Raw genomic sequence first — 24,201 nt, 5'->3', positions numbered from 1 at the left:
TGTAATATTAAAACTAAACTTATTACCCAATACGCTATTAAAGTGACCAACACCCACACATAGAAAACCAACATCATTTGGAGTGACCAGCACTAGGCTACCTGATAACCAAGGGTAATATGTAAAAGGAGGGGGATGAAATCACACAGTACCACACACAAGATGATGGGAGTGATACCATATACTTTCAACTGGGGTGGGCTCTAAGTTTTACTTGTCAATACAAAGTACAAAGGTATACACACACTTAAAACCCCACAAACTAGCAATGATTGAATAATATCTCTGTTTACAAAAGAACTGGTCTTTATTATCGGTCTGTATGCACCATTGCCTTTTCACACACATTCTTCTCTTCCAAATATTCATGATAGCCCATGTTGCCTTGACTGAAATGAAGACTTTGCTATGGTGCACCAGCAGTGGATACTTCCTGAACTTGGGTTGACAGTACGACTCCTGCTATTGTAACGACTATTCTTTCAGAGGAGAATGCCTTGAGTTTGGCTTTGTGCGATTTTTTGTCTTCTTCGCAAAAAAATGTTTCCAATACCATCTTCATTTCCTTCTCCATCGCTACTAGCCTATAATAAGAAACAGAAGGCAGAGTTAGATACTTTTTTATATAGTAATAAAGACGAAGAAAGGATATTTGCTCAAAACAACAAGAAGAGGAAAATAAAATAAACAGGGAACAGGGTAAAGCAAAACGGCCAGTTTGTTGCAGGGCATACTGAAAGAGTTTAAACGCGCTCGAGAGAAATGTATTAAACTTCTTCGGTCAAAACTTAATAGAAAGAGACCTTCGCAATCTAAGAATTCTAAACCTTCTACAACCCCATCAAGGGCCACCACTGAGACGCCAGTAGCCAAAGCATTCACTACTGCTACTGCATAAGCAGAAGAAGGAATAGAACATTGAAAAGATTCAAACAGTTACAGCTGATGTTGTCAAGTCCACAATTTTTAAAAATAATTCAAATTCAAGGTCCTTTTCATGGCCTATCATATATCTTAGAAAATATACACTACTCACATGATTGCTAAATCAAACAAAACAAATCCCTCAATCATAACATTTGTGCGTGTTTGTGTGTGTGTGCTTGGATAGCTTATCAAAATTATAAAAAAAGACAAGACAAAGATACATTTATGTGTTATTGCCATATTCTTGTGAATAAGAATAGGAATGAAATTTTTTCAAAACACATCATACCAATCTTTTTTGTTCTTTTCACTGTCTGTTTTTTATAATAAAAAAAAAACTTCTTCACTGGAATGAGTTATGCAGCCGTTTCTTCTGCTTATCTTGCTTTGCATTTCTTTACTCGAATGGTTTCTTCTGTTTCTTCTTCTGCTTGTGAATGTTTGTCGTTTCTTCTTTGTATTTGCCAATTTTCTTAGGATGCTACAAAGATCAATGTCCTTTTTCTGACACCGAATACATGTATATTTACTTTTGTCTGTCTTTTCTCTTTTCTTAGTGGTCCCTTTTCTTTGACATCGTTGGAGATGTATTCTCGAATGACTCTAGTACATCTCTGACAACGAGTTCAAGTCTCAAGTACTTGAGGAGAAAGTAACTGCATTCATTACATACTTATTGGCGTCTACGTTAGAGGAATTGAAACGACATTGCCAAGCTAAATATCAAGATAATTTGAGATTGTTCATCACCAGCACCAATTTGTGTGGAAAGAGTTTTGCACACCCGTGCAATTGATTTCTTATAAAAATTCTGGACAGACTCCAACATGTCATCCAACAATCTAGCGACAATTTTTACATGACCGATGGAAAGGTCGCTCTTTATATTATACACGTTTGACCTCCTTCAAGCTGCGGTGGACAACATAAAGTTTTATCGATGGATCAATTTGCCAGTCCCGAACAAGGTATCGTCGGGATTAATGAAAACCAAAATCAAATGTGTTTAGCCCGTTGCACAGTGGTGGCTGGAACTTATGTAGAGATAAACGAAAGAAGTTAATGCCACAGAATTTTTTTTTATCCATTACCTTATCAATCCTAACAGCATTCGATATTCAGCCACAGCTTTGTATACTTATAACATATTTAGGTATGGTAGAGCAAAGAAGACTGGATCTATTTTTTTTTTTTTTTTTTACCGATGGACAGTTTGTCCAAGAATGTTAGGATTGTTTGTTTCACGTATGACCCATCTACTTTCCTCAACGAGACCTGAACAATCCTTTCCCATAGATGTCCACATAGAAGTTGTACGACAAAGTTACCAACGACGCCAGAATTTGGAAAGTCAAAGATGCCAAGTGGTAGAAATGTGGGAACACATCTAAGGTCGACGTTTTAAAAGATTCAAAATTTAGACGCATCGTTGAGGATTACGATGTGGTGGACATTGAAAGTTTATTTGGAGAACTGACCAATGCTAAATGCAGTCTGGACGAAGCTAACGATTCTCAAAAAGAATAAATCAAATACGTTGACGTGTGTTCGCTTTATCATTGGGTGTGTAAATATGCTCGATTCCTAAACCGATCACTCCGAAATATTGATAGAAAATTAGACGTGAACACATTGGTTATTCCACCGACGAACTTGTACCATTCCGTCATACGTTTCATTGTCACGGAAAACATGTTTCCTTCATTTAGCAATTGTATGCTGAAATATGCAGTCAACAACAGGTTGAATTATTTCATGTTCTTACTCGTGGATACCGATTATTAAAAGTAAACACAACTTGTTATTTTCATACCTAACAGGATTGACTGGACCACGATTCAAGTCAATGTTTTTTTTCCTTCAAGGTACGTCAATGAGTTTCTGAAATTGAAACAAGAAGCCAGTGGCTATCCTTCTTGGTTTTTAATCCAGAAGACAAAAATCAACTAAAAACAATGGTACCGGTCCCAAGACTGCATCACCTTTGAACAAGTCAAAGAGAACGAAGGAAAACGATTGCATGCTAAAGTCTTGCTGAATTGTGTGTGGGAAAACTTGTTCCACGGCCGATATTGCCAAAAACCGAATAATTGGTACAATCCAAGTCAATACTTTCGACTCATCGACGATAAAGGTAAGCCGATTAAACACATGGAAACCATGGGTGAATATTTGATCTTGGTGAATTGTGAAGAGGTCCCAGAGTTCACTCGCACCAAAATGGAGCGCGGACAGACGAATTGTAGGAATGCTTATTCTGCGGTGGAAGTATTCAGCAGCCAAATGAACGACATAGAATTCTGAACAGTCTCTACTTACAACCAAGATATGCTACTTTTAGATAAAATATTATTTTCATTTACTATTCAGAGAATTAAAAATTCTGCTTGTTTCAAATTAAAATCGAGTATGAAAATAAGACAAATATTGGAAAGAATTAATTAAAAGTGAAAATGATTGGCTTGAATTCCTAAAGAATTAATAAATTGGGTAAAAATTTATTCTAGAAGTAACCATTTTGCCTAAAACGACTCGATTTGGGAAAAATTCGTTCCTAATGCACCTTTAATATTTCATATGGCTATAGGCAGTCATATCAAAAGACCAAAACGAACAATTTAAATTTTTAGACTCTATATCTTATTGTTCCAGAACGCAGACGACTACAGGATGGCGTTGAGCTGTTTTTATAGCCACTGATTATATGCTGATAAAAATATAGTTTTCCAGTGTATGAGAAACAAGTGTGATATTCACAAAGAAAGAAAGAAAAACAACAAATATCTTCAAACAATCTGTGACGTCGTAAATTACATTATTTTCAGGCTTTAATACTCAGTTAAATGAAAAAAGAAAATTCATCTACGAGATTATTTTGTCTATAAGGTGGCGCTCTACAGTTTCATACTTTGCATATAAAGAAAACATATTTCCCATGATTTCTTCACTAGTTATCCTGACAATTTAAAAATACCTTGCATATCTTAGATATTTTCAAAAGAAAATTTAATCCTACTTATTTTGTTGAATGACTGATGGGTGTAATTTGGGTTATAGAGTATACAGCTTGGCTTTACTTTAGATGTACACATATAGGCAGACTGCTACCTCTGTTTGGTTATTTTTATTTCCTGGACATCACACTTAAATTGTATTTAAAAAAAGTAGATAACTTTTTTAATTTCTTTTTGGTATATTTTGTTATTAATTTCTCATCACTTTCAGAAGCTGGTTTCAGTTGCCTACTCCACTAAAATTCGTTTCCCTATTTTAATATCTGCTAAAGTTACTTTGGACCAATTCAAGCTGAAATTTCGAGGACATGGGGGCAGCCATTTTGGGAAGATGTTTGATTCTATCACGCACAATTTCCACAACTACAACATCGAAAGAAATCTCAGCAACAGGACATGAAATTAGTATATAGAGGTATGCCAATATTCTCTCCAATGTGCATGTTACAAATGCAAAAAACACCACTTTATACCTCTTACATTGCCAAAAGTAAGTAATAGCCATGGAGTGCACCCTAATCGAAGTAGGCGGTCTCGAACAGACTTACGTCACATAAGAGAGTATACCACACTTTCAGACACAGCATGGTGGACATGATAAACAGGAGGAGTTTAATCAATTTTCTATCGGAGATATCAACATTAATCCGGTATGTTTGTGACGGAGAATGTATGCGGGTAAATATATTAATATGTTAGGTTAAATCCCAATCAGAATATGTATAGTCCCTCGCGATATTCCCCCATGTATGAGTTAGCGAAGTGTACTTTTATCGGTTCCTAAATGCGAATATATATATATATATATATATATATATATATATATATATATATATATATATATATATATATATATATATATATATATATATATATATATATATATATATTCATTCACGTTTAGAGAGAGAGAGAGAGATTGGTAACTAATAAAACATGGGGTGAAAAATAAAACTTAGTACCTTAGTACATTTTTGGGGATGCCATGCAAAAAGTTTTCAAAATCCTAACTTGTCTAAAAGAATGAGCATGAGCATTAATTATCCGTTGGCTATGTAATTTAAGGGAGGTAGTTCCAAAGTAGTATAGAATAAATCACTGTTGAAATAACATGAAACAAATTCATGGTGACTCCATTTCCAAGGTCAAGGTCGCATATGCACTGCGATATCGTCCGTGATTGTTTTTTGTTGGTTTTATTAAAATGATATAATCAATGCAGTCTTTCTTTATTTACAAATCTAAAATTCTTTCTTCAAAATAAAGTCAAAACTGTTTTTATTTTTATTGTTGTGAAGGTGGTCATATGTAAATAGCAAAGGGAGATAATTCGGTTCTTAGATCGTTCAACTGGATTTTTGAATTTTGCATAGGAAGATGAGAACCGACTCAAACCCAGTGTAAGTAATTCAGTCCCTTATCAAATTGAACTTATGAATGAATTTGATGTTTCTTTTCTATGACATCGTCGAGTACAGTGTAGTGTGAAACATAGTTACTTCGTTGCTGAGATTAATTCTTTTCAAAGTGGATTCTGCCATAGCTTCTTATGACGAAGTAGGAAACATGTTAAACGTTCACCGCGAATTGTGCGCTGAGAATTTGAAATCAAAGGACAACCCGAAGATTACGTTGACTTGAATAAAGTTCTCAAGAAAGGTCAGCCACATTACATTAAAGTATCATATAGATATGCCAACATTCTCTCCACTGTGCACGTTTTAAATGCAAACAACTTCACCTTACATTGTCCGGTGAGCGACCCCTTATGCTGCTGCTGATGCTCTCTCTCTCTCTCTCTCTCTCTCTCTCTCTCTCTCTCTCTCTCTCTCTGCTGTAGTTTCTGCTGCCTATATCGCTCTGTCTACATCTCCTCTTCTTGCTTCACTTCTTCTCTAAAGACATCTTTTATTAGGTCTTGTGCCGCTTTAGGCATCCTGACATTCTCTATTTCTTCTGGCTTTCGCACGAGGTTTTGCCTAAAACGATGTAAATGCACGTGGGCTTCGTTCACCTTGGCTAATTTCGAAGACATGTTTACGTGCTGATGCATTAGCAATGGCTGATCAAACTATATACCTATATTTGTCTCAAGCGTGGACGCGATAGAAAACACCGCTACGGTCATTTTGACAGAAACGATATAGCTCCGTGTTGATAACACAAGCTTGATGGTCTTTAGGTCTGCGATGAGGAAGTTCATCTTTAGTGCACACGACAGGATTTTAAAGAAGCGGTATACGAACCGTTTTTCAAAAGGGCATAAAGTTCCCATTTTATCTTGCACAGGTGATGATAAAGTCATCACTACAATCCAAAATTTATGATTGAAAGTCTCTGTCAAGTAAATGACTCTTCGCTTCGTCTCCGTACTCTGTGAAAAGAGAGTTTCGATGCAAAGGATTTCTAGAGAAGTCAATGAAGGGGAGGAATGGTCACGCAAAGTTTTATACCACTTATGCAACGCTGCTTCTTACGACATGAGACCAATTTTTCTTCTGGACTCGTCATATAGCATTTATCGTGTTGAATTTGACTAGGGTGATCTTTCTGATACCCAAATTAATATTTCTTGGTCAACGCTGTAATGTTATCTGAGAGGTACATAGCAAAACAGGAAACTTAATAGTTTTCTTGTTCTGGCCATCTGGACATCACCATATCCTCTTCTTCTTTGTCTTTTTTGGTGAGTGGTCCTGTATCCATGATATCTTTGCATTCCATTTCCAAAGAATCTCCACCACTCAAAGAGGGATAAGAGTCTTCCATATCTTCTAATAATCTAGAATCACTCCTTCAAACGGTTGACTTCTAGAGTATTGTCGAATTTGGCATACAAGATGGCGTTCACCCTGTTGGGTAAGGCTTTTACAAACTGAAGTTCCACTCGAAAGTGGTCAGATTTTATAGGGTGGAAATGTCCCTCGTTGCTACCTTTGTCTGGAGTGAAATCAAAGATGCACAAAGCGTAGCCTCCTGTATAATCATCGTACGATATGCCATGGCTGGTGTTGGTCCCTAACTTTCCCGTGGCTTCGTGCAAGGACAAGTACGATTTCAAGTAATTCTTCTCGGCAAATTTAGGTTCGAAGGGTCTGGTACACCAGGTCCTTTCATCGCGACTGACTTCGATCGTGGACACTCTGCAGTGTTTAAACGCGAGAGGATTGGCAGTGACGGCTAGGTAACTGTCCTTGGAACAGATATAATCTTTGTTCTAGGATCGGAGTTAGCTGCAATAGTGAAGGTTTTCACTTCCACACGTCGTATCGGATACTTGGCGTACGTTCTGCTCAAAGTGTGACTCATGTCGTTTTCCACTTTAGGTAGCACTTCCACGCGTCGCACGTAGAGTCTGGCTCCTTGGATGATGGTTTTGTACACGTTGGCATTGGCCATCAAATGTAATAAGGTACAACTGCGATTCAGTCCCAAGATGGATATCCACTCCGTTCAGCAAATAATTTTCTTGCAACCACATTATCCAAATGCAAACGATCCATCAGTTCTAAACTACGTCCTTGCAGGATTTTCTTTCGACGGTTGTTAAAGACTACATCGTGAGGATCGTCAGCTGATGTCACTTCTGTGTCGTTAAACTTGTCCTCTCCCACTGTATCCGGTTTCCATACTACGCAAGCATCCAGATGGGTGTTCTTGGCATCTTTTCTATACGTCAGGAGGTTTTAGAGGTAATCTCGGTAAGGGTAAGTATCCACGCTGCTGCGAACTAGTTTGTTATCCAAGTACAAATCCACTTCGCTGAACAAGGAATGCATGAAATTGTTGATGGGAGCTAATATATATATATATATATATATATATATATATATATATATATATATATATATATATATATATATATATATATATATATATATATATATATATATATATATTCAGATCGATGTAATCTTTCGGGCTGTCCTTTGATTTCAAATTCGATGGGGGCTGAGGTCGTCAAAGAGGAGACGGGATAAAATTATACCCATTGGGATTCTTGCATCGTTATCATAGTGGGTGGCATGGCAAACAGATCCATTTCTCACTCGGAACATTTGCAAGACTCTCCGTGCATCATTTTTCTGTTTAATAATCAAATATGTCTAATTCTTTGACGGTTATCTTTTCTTTGTCATTCTAGCCCTCTGTGTGTGTGTGTGTGTGTGTGTGTGTGTGTGTGTGTGTGTGTGTGTGTGTGAATTATTCTGGATGGATGTTTTCGTCGTCTGTTTCTGCCTTATCCTTGCTGTGGCGTTAAGGAAGCAGAAATGCCTGCTTCGGCAGCGTCCAGTGCATTTATATGAGTTTCTCGTCGGCCCAAAATGTCTTTTTCAGTTTGAAGCTAGACTTTTTTGCCTGCTCTCAAGAAGGCTTCTTTTGGGTTTTGTTTGTCGAAGATTACATTTTGGAGAAGAAATTATTTTCGTTGCGTCAAACCGGCATCTTTCAAAGCGAGAAATCCTCGTATAATCATCAGTTTCAAAACAGGGGCCACCGAACGAAATGCAGATTTCAGCATATCTCGTAAACCCTGTCCACGTTACACAGGATACATGACTTATAGAATCGAAAATGGAGTTTCACTGTGACTTTCCCTTTGGAGATTGGAATATTTCGTTCTAAATCTTCTTTTATACCAATGTTGATACTGACTGTTAAATGGTGGGAATGTACAAATTCGCGGTGAATGTGATACGTGTTTCCACCTTCCTTGTCATTCGTTGTGGCAGAATCCACTTGAAAGGAATGACTAGCAGTAACAGCGCGAATGTGTGTCCAACCACATTATACTCCGTCACATCAGATTACATAAAACTCAAGTTCCGTTACAGGATAACGAAACAACCTCGAAAAATTCAAGTTGCCACTTTATGCTACTCGATAGTGAAAAAACAACGTATTGAATTTGTTAGCAATCCTTTCCACCAGATGATGATTATTAAAACAATAGCCTGCAGAAATTGTCATCATATAGATATACCGTGGAGTATCGGGTGACACTGGGCGATTCACAGAGGTATCTACAGTTCCGTTTTCATTCAAGTATTGTTGCATTTGGTCCTTCAGAACTTCGACCTCGAAAGTGTTTTGATTTTCAGTGATGTTTTTGATTCGTGTAGGCTAATCATTTCGACCAAAGCCAATTCCCAGTAAGCTTCTTGATCCAACTGGATAACTTGATGTAATTTGGCCGTGAAACAGCACAAAGTACTGTGGGGAAACGCATCCGTGGAACTGTCACTGGGTAATTTAGGTAAAATTGGTTATTCATAATTCCAGAGTTCTGCTTTGCGTTAGGTCACTTAAGGTCAGAGGAATGTCCAAGAGAGGTTGTTGTTGTGCTGACTGTTGGGAGGGCGACTGACGTTGATCGCAATCCCGTTGTTACCGGTAGAGTATTTCAGGGAAGGATTTGGTAGAAAATAACCGATGAAACTGCTCAGTAAAATGGTCAACAATCCAGCTCTGGCTAATTCTTCGGGTCGTATGTCCTCCCATATATTTAGGCCACTTTCCTTGGAAGGTTTGGAAACGACTTTCAAAATCGCATTATTCATGCAAACGCACAGGGAACGAATATTCTTCTTACACGTGTTCATTTCGATGAGAGTACGATGAAACCCTAAGTATTTTGCGCAGGCATGGATGACGTCAGTAGTGAATAGGGATACTTTACGGACAATGGGAATTAGCATTGAAAACACCCCTGGGACACTTTACGGACAATGGAAATTTAACATGGCGAAAAATCGTGGGATACTTTACGGACAAGGGGAATTAACATGGCTAAAAAATCGTGGGACACTCTACGGACAAGGGGAATTTAACATGGGATTTTTTTTTAAAAAAAAAAGGGGTAGGCAATAGAAAGGCTATCTCTTTTCGAGAAATATGACTGGCCCTGAAAAGGGCCTTTGGGTTTTCTTCTTCTAATTTCTTCTTTTCCTCCACCAAGTTCTTATTTTATCTCCTACACTCTTCTTCTCTTTCTTTTTTTTCTTCTCCTCCTCCTCTTCTTTCTTCTTCTCTTCCTCCTCTTCTTTCTTCCTCTTTTCATTTTCTTCTTCTTTTTCAATTTTTTCGTTCCAATTGCGTATTCTTATTCTTTCCTCTTCATCCTCCTTCTCCTCCTTGATCTCTTTCATGACACCACTAATCTTGTCCTTTGCTTTCCTTAAATTATTAATTTCCATCTTCACACGATGGGGACTATAGGAATAATGGTCTTCAACCAGTCTTAATAGCATCTGTTCCATTATTCCTAAGTTGTCTAAAACGTCTTGCAAGGTTTGTATTTTGTCCATTTGGTTTGACGCCATCTTCTTTTTATTCTTTGCAGAATGGTTTGAACGACTAATACTGTGGGTTATTATAGTGAAAGCGCGGACGTGATGGAAAACATCCCCTAAAAACATAAAATTCATCTTACCTAGATCATGACCAAGAAACAACAACAACGCGCGGACGTGAAGGAAAACATCCCCCTACTTTCTCATTTCATATAATATAACCCTAACTATACTCTCCACATTTGCTAAGAAACCCATAATCTACTATTCACACAAACATACCTGAGCTCTTACAAACACATACACTTCCACTATCAATAAAGATTTAGTGTTTATTTTCACACTACTCTACCTACACACATTGGCAAATTAATAGTTATTTCTTTTCTAGAGTATTGGGTAGCCCTGAAAAGGGCTGTTTTGTTTGGAACTTCATGGACACCTGGTTAATGGTGGCACCTTCCAGGCCTGGCGCCACATACACATCTTATCCCCCAGTTACTTTTTACCTTTTGGGGGGAGAGAGCAGAGGCAGGATATGTCGCTTCAGAATCCCAATTTTCACTCTCTGGGATTCTGAAATTTTTTCTTCTCTCCTTTTCCTCCTCCTCTTCTTTATATCTTCTTTCCTCATCTTCTTTTTTTCTTCTTTCCTCCTCTCTTATCCTTCCCTCCTCGACAATGGCTTCAGCGGCCAGTTCATTTAATATGCGCCTGGCATATTCCAGATGCACATGAAGTTCCAACAGTTTCTCCAGTCTCGTGTTCATTTTTGGTGTTGATCAATCAACAAGGGTAGCTGGACTGCCGAACGAGTTTCAATTTATACTGAAAGCGCGGACGTGAAGGAAAACATCCCCTAAAAACATAAAATTCATCTTACCTAGATCATGACCAAGAAACAACAACAACGCGCGGACCTAAAAGAAACACTCGCTCACTTTTTTATGCTACCCATCACTTCAATAGACTATCCACATACTCAAAGCAATCCAATCTAACCCAAAATATACACCTCAAACAGCCCAAAAAACAAACATCATTTTAATCTACTATCCACACCAACCTACTTTATCACTTACAAACACAATCACACAAACACACAAACACATACCCTCACATTTTTTATAAAAGAGTTAGTGTTTATATACACACTACTCTACTTACACACATTGGCAAATCGATGGTTATTTCTTTTCTAGAGTATTGGGTAGCCCTAAAAAGGGCTGTTTTTTTGTTTTGCTATGGCATTCTTTTTTTAGTTTCTAAGAATGCGATGTCCTCTGAGGATAGACTTTCTGGCGATAGGTCTGCTTCTTCGGAAAGAGAAGAAGAATTCTTTGGTGTCGATACGACAATCGACAAAGCCTCTGTCAGCTTCAGGTTGTTGCTGTTGTTGCTGCTGCTGTTGCTGCTGTCTCTGAAGTCTGTACTTCTCTGTCCATTCTTCTTTCTCCCTGTTCATTTCTTCTCTGAAGAGCTCTTCTATCAGGTCTTCAGTGATTTTTAACATTCTCACATTCTCTATTTCTTCTGGCTTCGGTATCAGACTGTGTCTGACCCTATGCAAATTCACGTAGGCTTCGTTGAGTTTAGCTAGTTTGGAGCACATCTTCTTAGGAGGATGAGTCGACAATGGATGGTTAGACTGGGAACAACCCCGGTTCTTAAAGTTAAAGCGCGGACGTGAAGGAAAACATCCCCCACACGGTTTTCGAGCCGCAACGTTCATGAGAGGGATAGTAAGAAATGAAAGAGCATCAATCCAACATTCTTATAGCTAAACAAAAGACAAAGGCATTTTTTTCAAAACACAACATATTTTTATTTAAAAATCACTTAATACTAAACAACAACATTTTTAACAATAATCCAACACTATAACATCTAACAATTTTCTTCAAATCATAAACATTTTTTCTTCAAATACTAACTACTTTGAACAAGGCTGACAACGTTGTGAATGAAATTGTGATTTCCACTGTTGGAAATCATTAGGCCATTGATGGACACTACGTTTCCTAGCTTGAGACAAAAGATAAGCATAATGGTCACAAAACCATCGGTCTACTTTCACATCGTTTCTAGCAGAAGAACGAGGATCGAAATGAGTCACTAAATGTTCTAAGGAATAGCCCAGGCTGCGATGATGCAGAAAATACACACAATATTGTCCACACACCAAGGAATCTGTGCCTTGTAATTTCACGTTATTGAATCGGGTGGTTTGAGCATTTCTTCTCATAAAGTCAATGATATCGTCTTCCAAAGGGGGCAATCCGTACGAATCGAAATATTCCACACATCCTTCTTGAGGAAAGTAGACGGCTACCCAGTGGGTTCCTGGGAGATGACTGTCGTCCGTGTTGATCACGTAAGCTTGATGGTCTTTAGGTTTGCGATGAGGGAGTTCATCTTTAGCACAGACGACAGGATTCCAAGAAGCCGTATACGAACTGTGGTTCAAAAGGTAATAAAGTTCCCAGGTATCCATTGATTTGTGTGTGCTTTTTTCTTCTTCACAGGTAATAATAAGTTGTCAATTCGATCCTGACTTTTTGCTTGAAAATGTCTGACGAATAAACGGTTATTCGTTCTGTTTCCTCACTCTGATTCAGGAGAGCTTCGATACGATGGATCTCTTGAGTGGTTAATGGTGGACAAGAATGTTCACGCAAGTCTTTATACCACTGGTGCAACACGTCTTTGTTCGAGATGAGACTCCAAGCTTCGTCCAGATACTCGTCCAATTTTTCTTCTTGACTTAACATCAGGCATTTATCGTGTTGAATTTGACTGGGATGATCGTTTTGACATCCATAGCAATTTTTCTTGATCAATTCCGTCATTTTGTCGACCAAGTGTTTGGCAAAACAGGAGACTAAATGGGCTTCTTGTTCTGGCCATCTCGACTTCATCATGACAATTTCTTCGTCTTGGGATTCTCCTTCCACGGTCTCCTCACATTCCATGTCCAAAGTTTCTTCACTTTGTAAAGAGGGATAACAGTCTTCCATGGCTTCTAATAATCTAGAATGACTTCTCTCAAACTGTTGATTTCTATGGTATTATCGAATTCTGCATACAGGATGACGTTCACTGTCTCTGGCAGAGGATTTGCAAACTGAAGTTCCACACGAATCTGGCCGGATTTTATAGGGTGGAAATGTCCCTCGTCGCTGCCTTGGTCTGGAGTGAAATCGAAAGCCCACAAAGCATAGCCTCCTGCATAATCTTCGTACGTAATGCCGTGACTGGTGTTGGTTCCTAACTGTCCCGTGGCTTCGTACAAGGACAAGTACGATCTCAAGTAATTCTTCTCTTTAAAGTCAGGTTCGAAAGGTCGGGTACACAAGGTCTTGCCATCGCGACTGACTTCGATTTTGGACACGTCGAAGTGTTGAAAGTAGAAAGGATTTTTTTCGGCAGCTCCGTTGAAGGCTGTATTCTCGACGATACCAACGATCAAACGTTTGGGTAACTGTCCTTGAAACAGATGATCTTCGATCATGGATCGCTGTCCCTTGGGAATGGTGAAGGTTTTCACTTCCACGCGTCGTATGGGATACTTGGCGGTCGTTCTGCTCAACGTCTGACTGATGTCGTTTCCCACTTTAGGTAACACTTCCACACGGCGTACGTAGAGTCTGGCTTCTAGGATTTTGGTTTTGTACTCGTCAGCATTAGCCAATAAATGGAAAGCGGTACTGCTCCGATTCAGTCTCAGGCGAACATTCACTCCGTTTAGCAAATATTTCTCTTGCAACCACATGTCCAAATGCAAACGGTCCATCAGTTCTAAACTCTGTCCATCTTTGATTCTGTCTCTTCGTTCTACAAATCCCGCATTGTTTTTTTTGGCTGTTGCATCAGTTTCGAATGTTTCAAACTCGCCTGCTTCGTCAGCTTCCCATACCACACAGGAATTGAGATGAGTGTTCTTGGCATCTATTCCGTACGTCAAGAGATTTTCCAGGTAGGCACGATAAGGGTAAGTATCCATGCTGCTACTGACCAGTTTGTTATTCAAGTACAAGTCCACTCCACTGAACAAGGAATGCATGAAATTGTTGACGGGAGCTACTGCTTCAGTGTCTATAGGACCTCCAGTCTTATCTAGAATTTTGACTTTCAGGTACAAGTAACTGCTATTCAGATCGATGTAATCTTCGGGCTGTCCTTTGATTTCAAACTCGATGGGAGCGGAATCGGTCAATGAGGAGACGGGGTGAAATTCCACCCACTGAGATTCTTGCATGGTCATCATGGTGGGGGGCATGGCAAACAGATCCAGTTCCGTCTTGGAACAAGCGCAAGACTCTCGGTGCATCATTTTTTGTTGCTGTGTCTCAATAATCGAAAACGTCTAAGTCTCGAACGGTTCTTCTTTTCTTGGCCTTTCTCGCTTGAAGTCTGGTGAAAGGGTGTTTTCTTCGTCGTCTCTTTCTGCCTTGTCCTTGTTGAATGCCAGACTCGGTAGCGTGCAGGGCATTTATAGGTGTGTCTCGTCTGCCTAAAATGTCTTTGCCCGTTTGCAGCAAGACATTTTTGCCTGCCCTCATGAAGGCTTCTTTAGGGTTTTGTTTGTCGATGATGACATTTTGGAGAAATTCTTTGCCTTGCGTCAGTGCCGCATCTTTCAAGGCGTGCAATCCGCGTGTCACCATCGGTTTCAACACCGGGGCCACCGAACGAAAGGCCGATTTTAACATATCTCCTAAACCGTGTCCTCGCTGTCGTGCAACCCCTCGGTACACTGGATACATGACTTACTTACGAGTCGTGAGAGAACCGTTTTCGAAAATGGAGTTTCACCGTGACTTTTCCTTTGGTGAATGGAATATTTTGTCCCAAATCTCCTTTTATAGTAATGTTGACCGTGTCCAAATACGACTTGCTGACCGGTAAATAGTGAGGATGGACAAATTCGCGGTGAACGTGGTAAGTGTTTCCACCTTCCTCGTCAGCGTTTGCGGCAGAATCCACTTTGAAAGGAATGACACGCAGTAACGGCACAGAGGTGTGTCCCACCACGTTATACTCCACCACATCGGAGTACACGAACATCAAATTCAGTCCTTGGTTCAGTTCTACCGGGGTACGAAAATACTTGGCAAAAGAATCGTTGTCAGAAATGACTAGTAATTCGCCTTTTTGTTGTTCTACTTTCTTCCTCAGCTCCATGTCACCGCCCAACATGTCAAACAATTCAGGACAAAATAAGAAAGACATGATTTTGGGCCCCTCAGGAAATTTTATCAGGAAGCGACGAGCTGTTTTGTGGTACTCCAGGGTGACACTTTTTTTGACACTTTCCAAAGCTTTCAGAAACACACCATTAAACCTGGTGGCTATGGTGTTGACCAAATGTTGACCACTAAAATAATAGCCTGGGGGAATGAACAAGTGATAGCTGGTCCACTTTAGATTTGGTGTACGGGTTTTCTTGTCATATTTGACATTGCTATCCATCCACTGTTGCATTTGCTCGTCATGAACTTCCACATCAAATTTATTTTGATTGGGAAGGACATTGAGGACTTGGGTCGGGTGAATCATTTCCACTAAAGCCACTTCCCAATGGGCTTCGTGGTCTAAGGGGATGGCTTGAGGTAATTTGGCCGTGTAACAGCACAACGTGTTGTTGGGAAACACCTCCATGGAACTGTCACTGGGTAAGGTCAAGTAAAATTGGTTTTCGTGACTCATAATTCTAGAGTTCTGTGGCTGTCCGAGGGGATATTACTTGGACGTCAGAGGCGTGTCTCCACCCAAAATGGGGTTCTGGTTGTGGTTGTGACTGACACTGGCACTGGACACAAGGTTCCCGGGGTTCCCGTTCGAGGAGAATTTCAGGGAGGGATTGGGAAGCAGGTAACCGATGCAACTGCTCAATAAAATGGTCCACAATTGTTTGTCTCCTTGTTGCAAACTCAAATTGGCGATGGCTGCCCCGATGACACAATACACCACGAAGATTTGGCAGAAAAAGACGATTTGCGTTTTAGGCACACGTTCTCCACACCACACCCACAAGGGTTGTTTTTGTAAATCTTGCACAGAAGAACTAGGGGAAGAAGGAGTGGTCGACGTAGCTGCGTCTGCTGTGTGAAAGGGCATGATGGTCACTTCTTCTTTTTATAGTCGATGACTTGCGAAGCGTCGATCCAAGAATCGAAACTGGGTGGATATCCTTTCCAACGTACTTTGACTTCTTTGACACGTCGTTTGCCCACTTTACGGGTTCTGCGTTCGAGAATGCTTTCGATGTCGTACACGTCGTCTTCTTTTTTGGTCACACGTTGTAACTCGGGCAAATAAAACGTTCCTTTGAGTACTTCTCCGTTCATGTCTTCCAATTTATAGACGGCAGGATGACGGCCATGCACTCGTCCAGTGACGCGAAACAATTCGGTCGTCCAGTTAGGTAAGTAACCTTTGTCGAAAGTGCGTTTGGTTTTGCCAATGCGCACCCAATCTCCTACGGTCAACTCTCCACTTTTCTCGGGGACAGCCCTCGTCGGGGACGTACCGAACAGGCGCTCGAACACCAGCACTTCGTTGTCGGGAGTCACGTCTTGCGGGGCACGTCCGATGCTTCGATGGTAAGATTGGTTGTACGCTTGCACCAGGTGCGGTAAGATGTCGATGTACTTCAGAGTGTGGTGATGCGTAAAATATTTCCACATGCGTTCTTTCAAAGTACGTTGAAAACGTTCCACGATGCTGGCTTTGGTTTCGGGATTCTCGGTGGTAAAAAAATGAATGTCACGTTTCTTTAATTCTTTTTGGAAAGCTTGGTTCAGAAATTCAGTGCCTTTGTCCGTTTGCCATCGAAGAGGGCGACGACCACTTTGTTTCAACACCCGTTGCAGGGCTCGCACTAACTCGCTGCTCGATTTGGAAGTCAAGGGCACGACCCAGGCAAACTTGGAAAAGACGTCGATGACACAAAACAAATATTTGTAGCCGCGATTGTAGCTGGCCAAATGAGAGACATCGGCTAAATCGGCTTGCCATTGATGATCGATGCCTTCCACTCGGGTGCGACTTCTGGCAAACTTGCGTCGAATGGGTTTGTGTAAAGTGTAGGTAGCTTGTTCTTGTAACCATCGTTGTACTTGAGGTAAACGGAGACTTTTCAGTCGCGTTTTGGCAGCACGATACAATTTTTGAACTCCTGCGTAACCTGCAGGATGGGAGGGATCGTAGTAAATGCTGGCTAAGACTTTTTCCATTTTTTTGTGTTGATTGGTGTGTTAATAAGGCACCCACTCTTGGAAGAGGCTACTCTTTTTCTCTTGGGGTATTTTCTTGGATTGCAAGGCTTTGCGTGTGCGACCGGCAATAGGTGTCGAAGAGGAGGAGGATGTCTGAGCGGGGGATATCGGTTCTTGTTTCACTTCTGTCTTCACTTCTGTCTTCACTTTCTTTTTCTCTTGTGAGGAAGAAGGGGTGGCCATCATCTTTTTAATCCATCCAATTCTGGAGGTAGGTGGTGTTGTTAACTTGCGTAATTTTTCTGGTGGAGTTTGAAACCCTTCTTCTTCTTCTTCTTTTCCTTTTTCTGTCTTGGTCACGGGTACTGGTGGTACTGGTACTGGTACTGGTGATGGTGCTGGACTTTTCATCAAGGTCTTAAAATCTTTCAGAGTGGGTAGAGCTGTTTCGTCTAAAGCTTTCTGGTGAAAGAGTTGTAGTCGTTGCAAGAGTTGACCGTACTTTTGCGATTTTTCTGTTTCGGACAAATCTTGGCGATCCATCAAGGATTGCAATTCGTATTGTAACTGGGACATCTCGCTCAAATTGGGATTGGGAGGTAAATGCGGGGTGCGTTGTTCTTGCCACCGATGGTATTCCATCCATCGTTTGTAAGGCACTAAAGCTAGTTTTCGTCCTTCCATGGGGTTGTCAGGGGTCAATTCTGAGATCTTGGGACTTCCGAAGGCCTTTTTATCTTGCTCCCATCAGTCCTCCCAACATGGTTCCCAAGACTCCTTTCAGTATGGGGCCTAACAAGAGAGGTAAAATGCCTCCACGTTGGACCAACATCTTCTTTTTTTGACGAATGGGAATTTTCTTTTGAACCATTTTCCGAAGAACGTGACGATGTTTGCCTAAGCATTGTTTCTGGTGTTTGGACAAAGGGATCGTGCCTTTCAAGACGTTCAAACAACATTCGCACACGGTATCGATGACCTCTTTGGAGGCCGTTTGAATGAGTTTTTTTCGTAGGGGTGGAGAAGCTTTGGACAGGACAGATAACATGTCCCCATGTTTGGCTAAACGTGGTGGCAGTCCTTTCCTTTTTTTTCCTTGGGGTTTTCTGGAGGGTGACATCTTTGAGTCTTTAGGAACACCTAAAAACACTGATACTCTACTCGGTCACAGGCCTTTTTTATACTGGAACGCGTCGCCACTGATTGTCTTTACGGCGTATCAGTTTGAGGACAGGCATGACACGTCGTGCAGGGGTACGTAACGGACTAAATCGAGCCAGTTCTTGCTTGGACAAATCCAGTAAACTTTGTAACATGCCCGATCTTTCATGGACTTTGATTTTGGGAGAAGGTACTTTGTGAGCAGCAGCCACTGCCGCTAAATTGGAAGGTCCTGCCACTGGGGAAGTTCTTTTGGGGGTCATCAACGGAGAAGTTCTTGGTGTAATCAACGTCTCCAAGTACTCTTCAGTTCCTGGTGACATCAACGGAGAAGTGGACAAACGTGAGGCTACCGGAGACGTTGTGGCAGGTCGTGGCTTGCGAGTGTAAGGTTGCGTCCTGGCCGAAGTGCCTCTCTTGCGACTAGTTTTCTTCTTCTTCTTCTGTGGACTTTTCTTTTTCTGGGGACTTTTTCTCTGTTTCTTTTTCTGGGGGCTTCTTTTCTTTTTCCGGGGTGATGGTGGTGGTGTCTGGTCAGAGGAGGGTCCTGCCACTGGAGAAGTTATTCTTCTTGGGGACTTGGTCTTTTTCTTTTTCTTCTTGGGGCTTCGTTGAACTTTTGTCTTGGGGATAACTTTGGGGGCATTAGGATCCCATCTTAAGAGTGAGCGAATGATGACCCCTCCTAGAGTACCGCTCCCTCCAGGTTTCAAAATGATTTGTTTTTTGGTTTGAGTGTCGATGCGGGGATCGGCCAGTTGGACCAAAGCGACTTTGTTTCGATCGAAAAAGCGTTGGGTTTGATGAGGAATCTGAATGATTCCTTGGAGTATTTGACGTGCCGTCACCGTGAACCATCGTAAGACTTCTTTGAGACTAGCTTCTAAGACACGAGCTCGTGTTTGTGGATCTTTTTCTCGACTGATGCCATACAAGGCACGAATCAATTTGACGGGAAGATGCGACTGAAGGGACGTCATGTTCACACTGTGTGAGACAGACGAAAAAGGGTCTGAGGTTTTTATAGATTTTTTCATGGGGAGTGAAATGAAGTCGAGGACGGAGACGTGTACAGGACAGGCCCTCCGTCTTGGCACCAGTGGTGAAACAAGTGGGTACGAAATCGCAAATCCTCGGGGGTCGTAGGTTTCAAATCGACGAGTAAATAGGCGTGTGGAGTTTGAGTGGCATCGTCGTACGCCTGAGTCAGCCAAGGCGTTCCTAACTGTTTGGCTAAGACTTGCACTTGCGATTTATCTCGAGGACTTTTAAACAAGACCACGTAATGCGCATTGAGACTGATGGTGCGATGGGCTTTACTTTGTTGAAACAAATTTTGGGTGATGTAAACGACACTGGCATTACGGTGATGCCCTTTGCGCGTGAACCACAATTTAATTTCTTCTTCGTCTTCTCCTAACATGTCGTCGAAAATGACCAAATGGGTTCGACGGGAGTCAGAGACGATGCCGTCGTCTTCTTTAGGAATGCCTTCCACAAACACGATGGAATCGCCTTGACTTTCTCGCAAAAGGCTGTACGCCGATTGCCACTCTTTGTAACACCACACGATCCGTTGAGGGGGCCGATCGATCAAATGATGTTTATGTTCGATCAAACGTTTGACGAATTCGGTTTTGCCAGAACCGCTAGGTCCAGCAATGAGCATGTTAAAGGGATGGCGAAGATACAAAGCCTCCCAACTGGCACGATCTAAGTGTTCGTCGATGACTTTGACAGTAGAGGAAGAGGGAGCAGAGACAGCAGAGGTAGCCATGGTGTGAGAAATGTCACTTGTGACACGAAAAACAAACAAGACAAGAGTTTATATACTTTTTTCAGAACACGTTTATTGAATGTTTCAAATATGAACACGAAAGACAAAAATACATACAACCCAAATAGTGATGTACAGGAATATAAAACACAGCAAAGCGATCAAAGTGGAATATAAACAAGTGTCTGTACAACATGTTTTGGGTAACGAAGATGTCCTAGGGACAGTGTGTAATGTTCTTACAGTCTCTACATGAGGTATTGTCACACAAGTGTCCTCCCGGAATGACCTTTCAGGAATGTCCATGACAGTCCTGTCCTGAAGCGAGTGGTTGTTCTCGGTGACGGGTTCTTCTGGCACCGTCACTAACACAGGTTGAAAAGTAACTTTTTTCCTTGAACAACTCTTGTGCATACTGGGCCACTTCTTGGGTCCAAACCTCAAAACCCCCCTTTTTCCAGTCACGAACATCTGTCCAATGAGGGTGTAAGTCACAAGCTACACACACATCGTCATACACGTCTTGGGTCGCTAAAAGTTGACGAATCTTTTTTTCCTGTTGAGGTCGAGAAGTATCCAGATGAAACCGCAAGGCTTTGAGCAAAAGGAGTTTTTCGTGACCATTTAAGGCCATGGAGGTGGTAAGTACTGATCGTAAAGAGTCCACAAAGAATCGGCTGGTAAACGAAATCCCAGAAAACAAGTCACTAAGACACACACCACTTGTCGTCCCAAATTGAATGGATACAATTCTTGTAATAATTGATGGTAATGATCCACGGTTTGAATATGGTCATTGAGTTCCTTCCACGGAATCTGTTGAATGATATGTGACATAATCCGTGGCATGGCAACTTGATTTTATAGTGTCTTTGTTTCGGAAGCAATAAAGGTAATTTCTAACCAAACACGTTCGTTCTCCAGTAGGGAATTTAAATGTTACATACTGTAACTGAAACGTCAGAGTTTGTCTAGATGTTTCGTCTTTTTCTAAGCAGATTCCATGTAACAAATGTTGGTAATCCTTTAACTCGTCTTCCTCAATACGTTGCAGTAAGTGAATCTCCAAGTAACCAAAATTACGAACGTCTAGCCCATCATCATTCATATACTGAAAGTATTCAACAAGGTCTGACCAGTGAAAAAATTTCTGACGAATCAGTCCTCTTATACCATTCAGGTACCAGTGGTTAAAGATCTGGTGACGTAACGGATGCAATTGTTCTTTACGTTTCACTTGTATTTTCACCAGCTCTCGGTAAATCCTTTCTCTCAACTCCTCAGGCAAGCCCAAAATGTACTCTTGTAAAGTATCCATAATTATATACACTGTTTTTGGAATCGTTGGGTGGCGACCAATAGCCTCGTTTAACTTTGTGTCTAATGTAATATCCACTCATAATCAGTCTTCTTGTACTTTGGAACATAGCATAATTTAAAAACGGACGAATCACTTTGAGTTTGCGTTTCACTTGTATTTTGATCAGTTCTCGGTAAATGCGTTCTCTCAACTCCACAGGCAAAGCACGAATGTTCTCTAGCAAAGTATCCATGAATAGGTCATACTAATTCCTCTTTGGTCTGACACAAGAAATGTACTCTTTGCACAAACATGGTTTCACTTCAGTGTCGAATTTAAATCGTTGAGTCACTAATCTACACATTACAATTCGTTCAGAAGTTTCCTCTTTCACCAAGTTGACATTGTGTTCAAGATGTTGGTAATTCGTTAACTCTTCCTCTGGAATTCGATGCAGTACGTTTACAATGATGTAACTACAATCGTCCATACCAAACCAATCCTTTTTAAAACTAGAGGATCGTTGATCAATGTCTGTCCGATGGAACACTTTCAATTGAATCAATCCTTGTATAGCCTTCAGGTACCAGTGGTTCAAACACCGGTGACGTAACGGATGCAATTGTTCTTTACGTTTCACTTGTATTTTGACCAGTTCTCGATAAATGCGTTCTCTCAACTCCACAGGCAAAGTACGAATGTTCTCTTGTAAAGTATCCATGAACAGATTATTATGGTAAGAAGTTACTTCAATGTCTCGGTCCCACTAAAGGTAAGTAATGACAATTCGGTGACCATCGAGCATGTTCAACGTAGGCCGAATCTTGCGGTTCCCAGTGGTGAAGTGACACACCGCAACTGAAGCACTTGACTTTATCTCCTTCGCCCAAGTAGAAAAATCCGGCTCTGGCTAATTCTTCGGGGGTCGGTCCTCCCAGATACTTTGGCCATTTTCCTTTGAACGATTGAAGACGATTTTCAAAGTCGCAGTATTCCGACAAACGCACAGGAAACGAATATTCGTCTTTCACAGGTTCGTTTCGATGAGGGTTGGGTGACATGAACAGGAGTTTGCTCAGGGCTGGATGACATCCGTAGGGAGGTAAACGTGAAGGTCGACATTCCCCTTTAAACCCGGTAAAATGTCTAAGAGGACGAGCGGCATCGCTTTCGCATCCCTCAGGTTTGACACGCACAGCATCACTTTCCATGATAGGGGCAGTGAGAACAAAGTTCCCATGATGCTTTACGGCATCGCTCAGGTCACAAGGTACAGCATCGTATCCATCGCAAGGCTCACAATCGCACTCGTCTGCAAACTCCGTTACGCAATTACAATGGTAACCACATGGACAATCGCAGTTTCCTTCCGGACATTTTCCGTCGCAATGCATGGGTCTTATCCATCCAATATTAGTCACACTAGAGGAAGATACAACTTTTTTACAATCCCCAAACTGGAACGATGCCTCTTTCAAAGTATTCATCTTGTTCGCTCGGTCTTGGTAGTCACGATGAACTATCGATCTTGCCTAGGGTTCCTTTTTTATATACAGACCAATACCGACGTGACCGTACGGTAAGGTGAAATGATTGGGAAGTCGAACTCGCTTCTGGTATACAATTTGATAGACTTTTTCCAAGGGTCGACTGACGATGTGGTGAGTGGGTAAACGTACAATCTTGTTAGGTTGATAGGTGGTCACTTTAAAGTTTCCATCCTCTCCCGATTGCAAGGCTTCTTTCAATACCCCAAAGTTGACCACTCGACTGGTACGATAATTCAGAGTCAGTCCTTTCACTTTGCACGTCGTGTGCACTTCTCCTTGTTTGTCCCGGTATTCGTAGCCGTAATTTTTGGGACCGCCACTGACAAAACTTAGAATCTTGTCGTCGGGATGCTCGTCTGTCCAGGCTCCTAAACGGTCTCCTTCGATGTCAGGGTGATGTTGAATCGGGTGATGGATGTAAATGCAACTGTCCGTGTCAAAGTACAGGACGCGTTCTTCTAACAGTTCTAAAGCTTCGTACAATTTTAAGCGAGCATGGGCTGTCACGTAAGCCGCGATGATGACATTTCCAAAAGGGTCGTCTTGTACAAAGTCCAGATCTTCTTCGTAATTGACCAAGATCAAATTCTCTCGAACGACGTCCACGTGTTTCATGTATTTGGTTTTGTCGTGAATCATCTGGAAGTAGCGGGAAGGTTCTGTCAAATATTCCGTCTTGGGTAAACACGGGCGTTGTGCCATTTTGCCCCACAAGCAATTTAACATCACTTTGGCAAACGATCGCCTACCTTCGTTTTTCTCGATGTGGTCTAAAGTGATGCCTTCTTGTTCGTAGTATTTCTCTTTGAATTTTATTTGGTCTTCGGGAGTGTGACACCAGGACGGATAGCCGCTTCTTGCTTCAGTTTCAAAAAGGCATCCACGTAGTCTGCGAAAATGCCTTTCTGCGTGGGGTCACCCTTGCGGTATTGTTGTGTCTTTGGAAAGTGGCAAATTTC

General features: G+C 41.2%; 1 protein-coding gene and 1 long non-coding RNA gene across 2 annotated transcripts in view; one reads left to right on the top strand and one right to left on the bottom strand.

The window, feature by feature from the left end:
- Positions 1–288: 288 nt before the first annotated feature.
- Positions 289–5,062, bottom strand: LOC149805845 (uncharacterized). The gene is made up of 2 exons (XR_016419802.1): positions 4,904–5,062; positions 289–584 (listed from the first exon to the last, which is right to left on the bottom strand). It is a non-coding gene; the product is annotated as an uncharacterized LOC149805845 (long non-coding RNA).
- LOC149805844 (cilia- and flagella-associated protein 52-like) overlaps positions 4,323–24,201 on the top strand; it is a 62,300-nt gene continuing 42,421 nt past the window's right edge. The window contains exon 1 of the mRNA XM_089950564.1: positions 4,323–4,356. Within this exon, the coding sequence (XP_089806690.1) occupies positions 4,338–4,356 (19 nt within the window). The 5' untranslated portion in view covers positions 4,323–4,337. The remainder of the gene's footprint in view (positions 4,357–24,201) is intronic.

Source organism: Sinohyriopsis cumingii, chromosome 2 (genome assembly GCF_028554795.1).
Source record: "Sinohyriopsis cumingii isolate HCF-2022 chromosome 2, ASM2855479v2, whole genome shotgun sequence".
Taxonomy (NCBI): Eukaryota; Metazoa; Mollusca; class Bivalvia; order Unionida; family Unionidae; genus Sinohyriopsis; species Sinohyriopsis cumingii.
The sequence above is the reverse complement of the archived record's forward strand: the minus strand, read 5'-3'. Positions and strand labels throughout refer to the sequence as shown.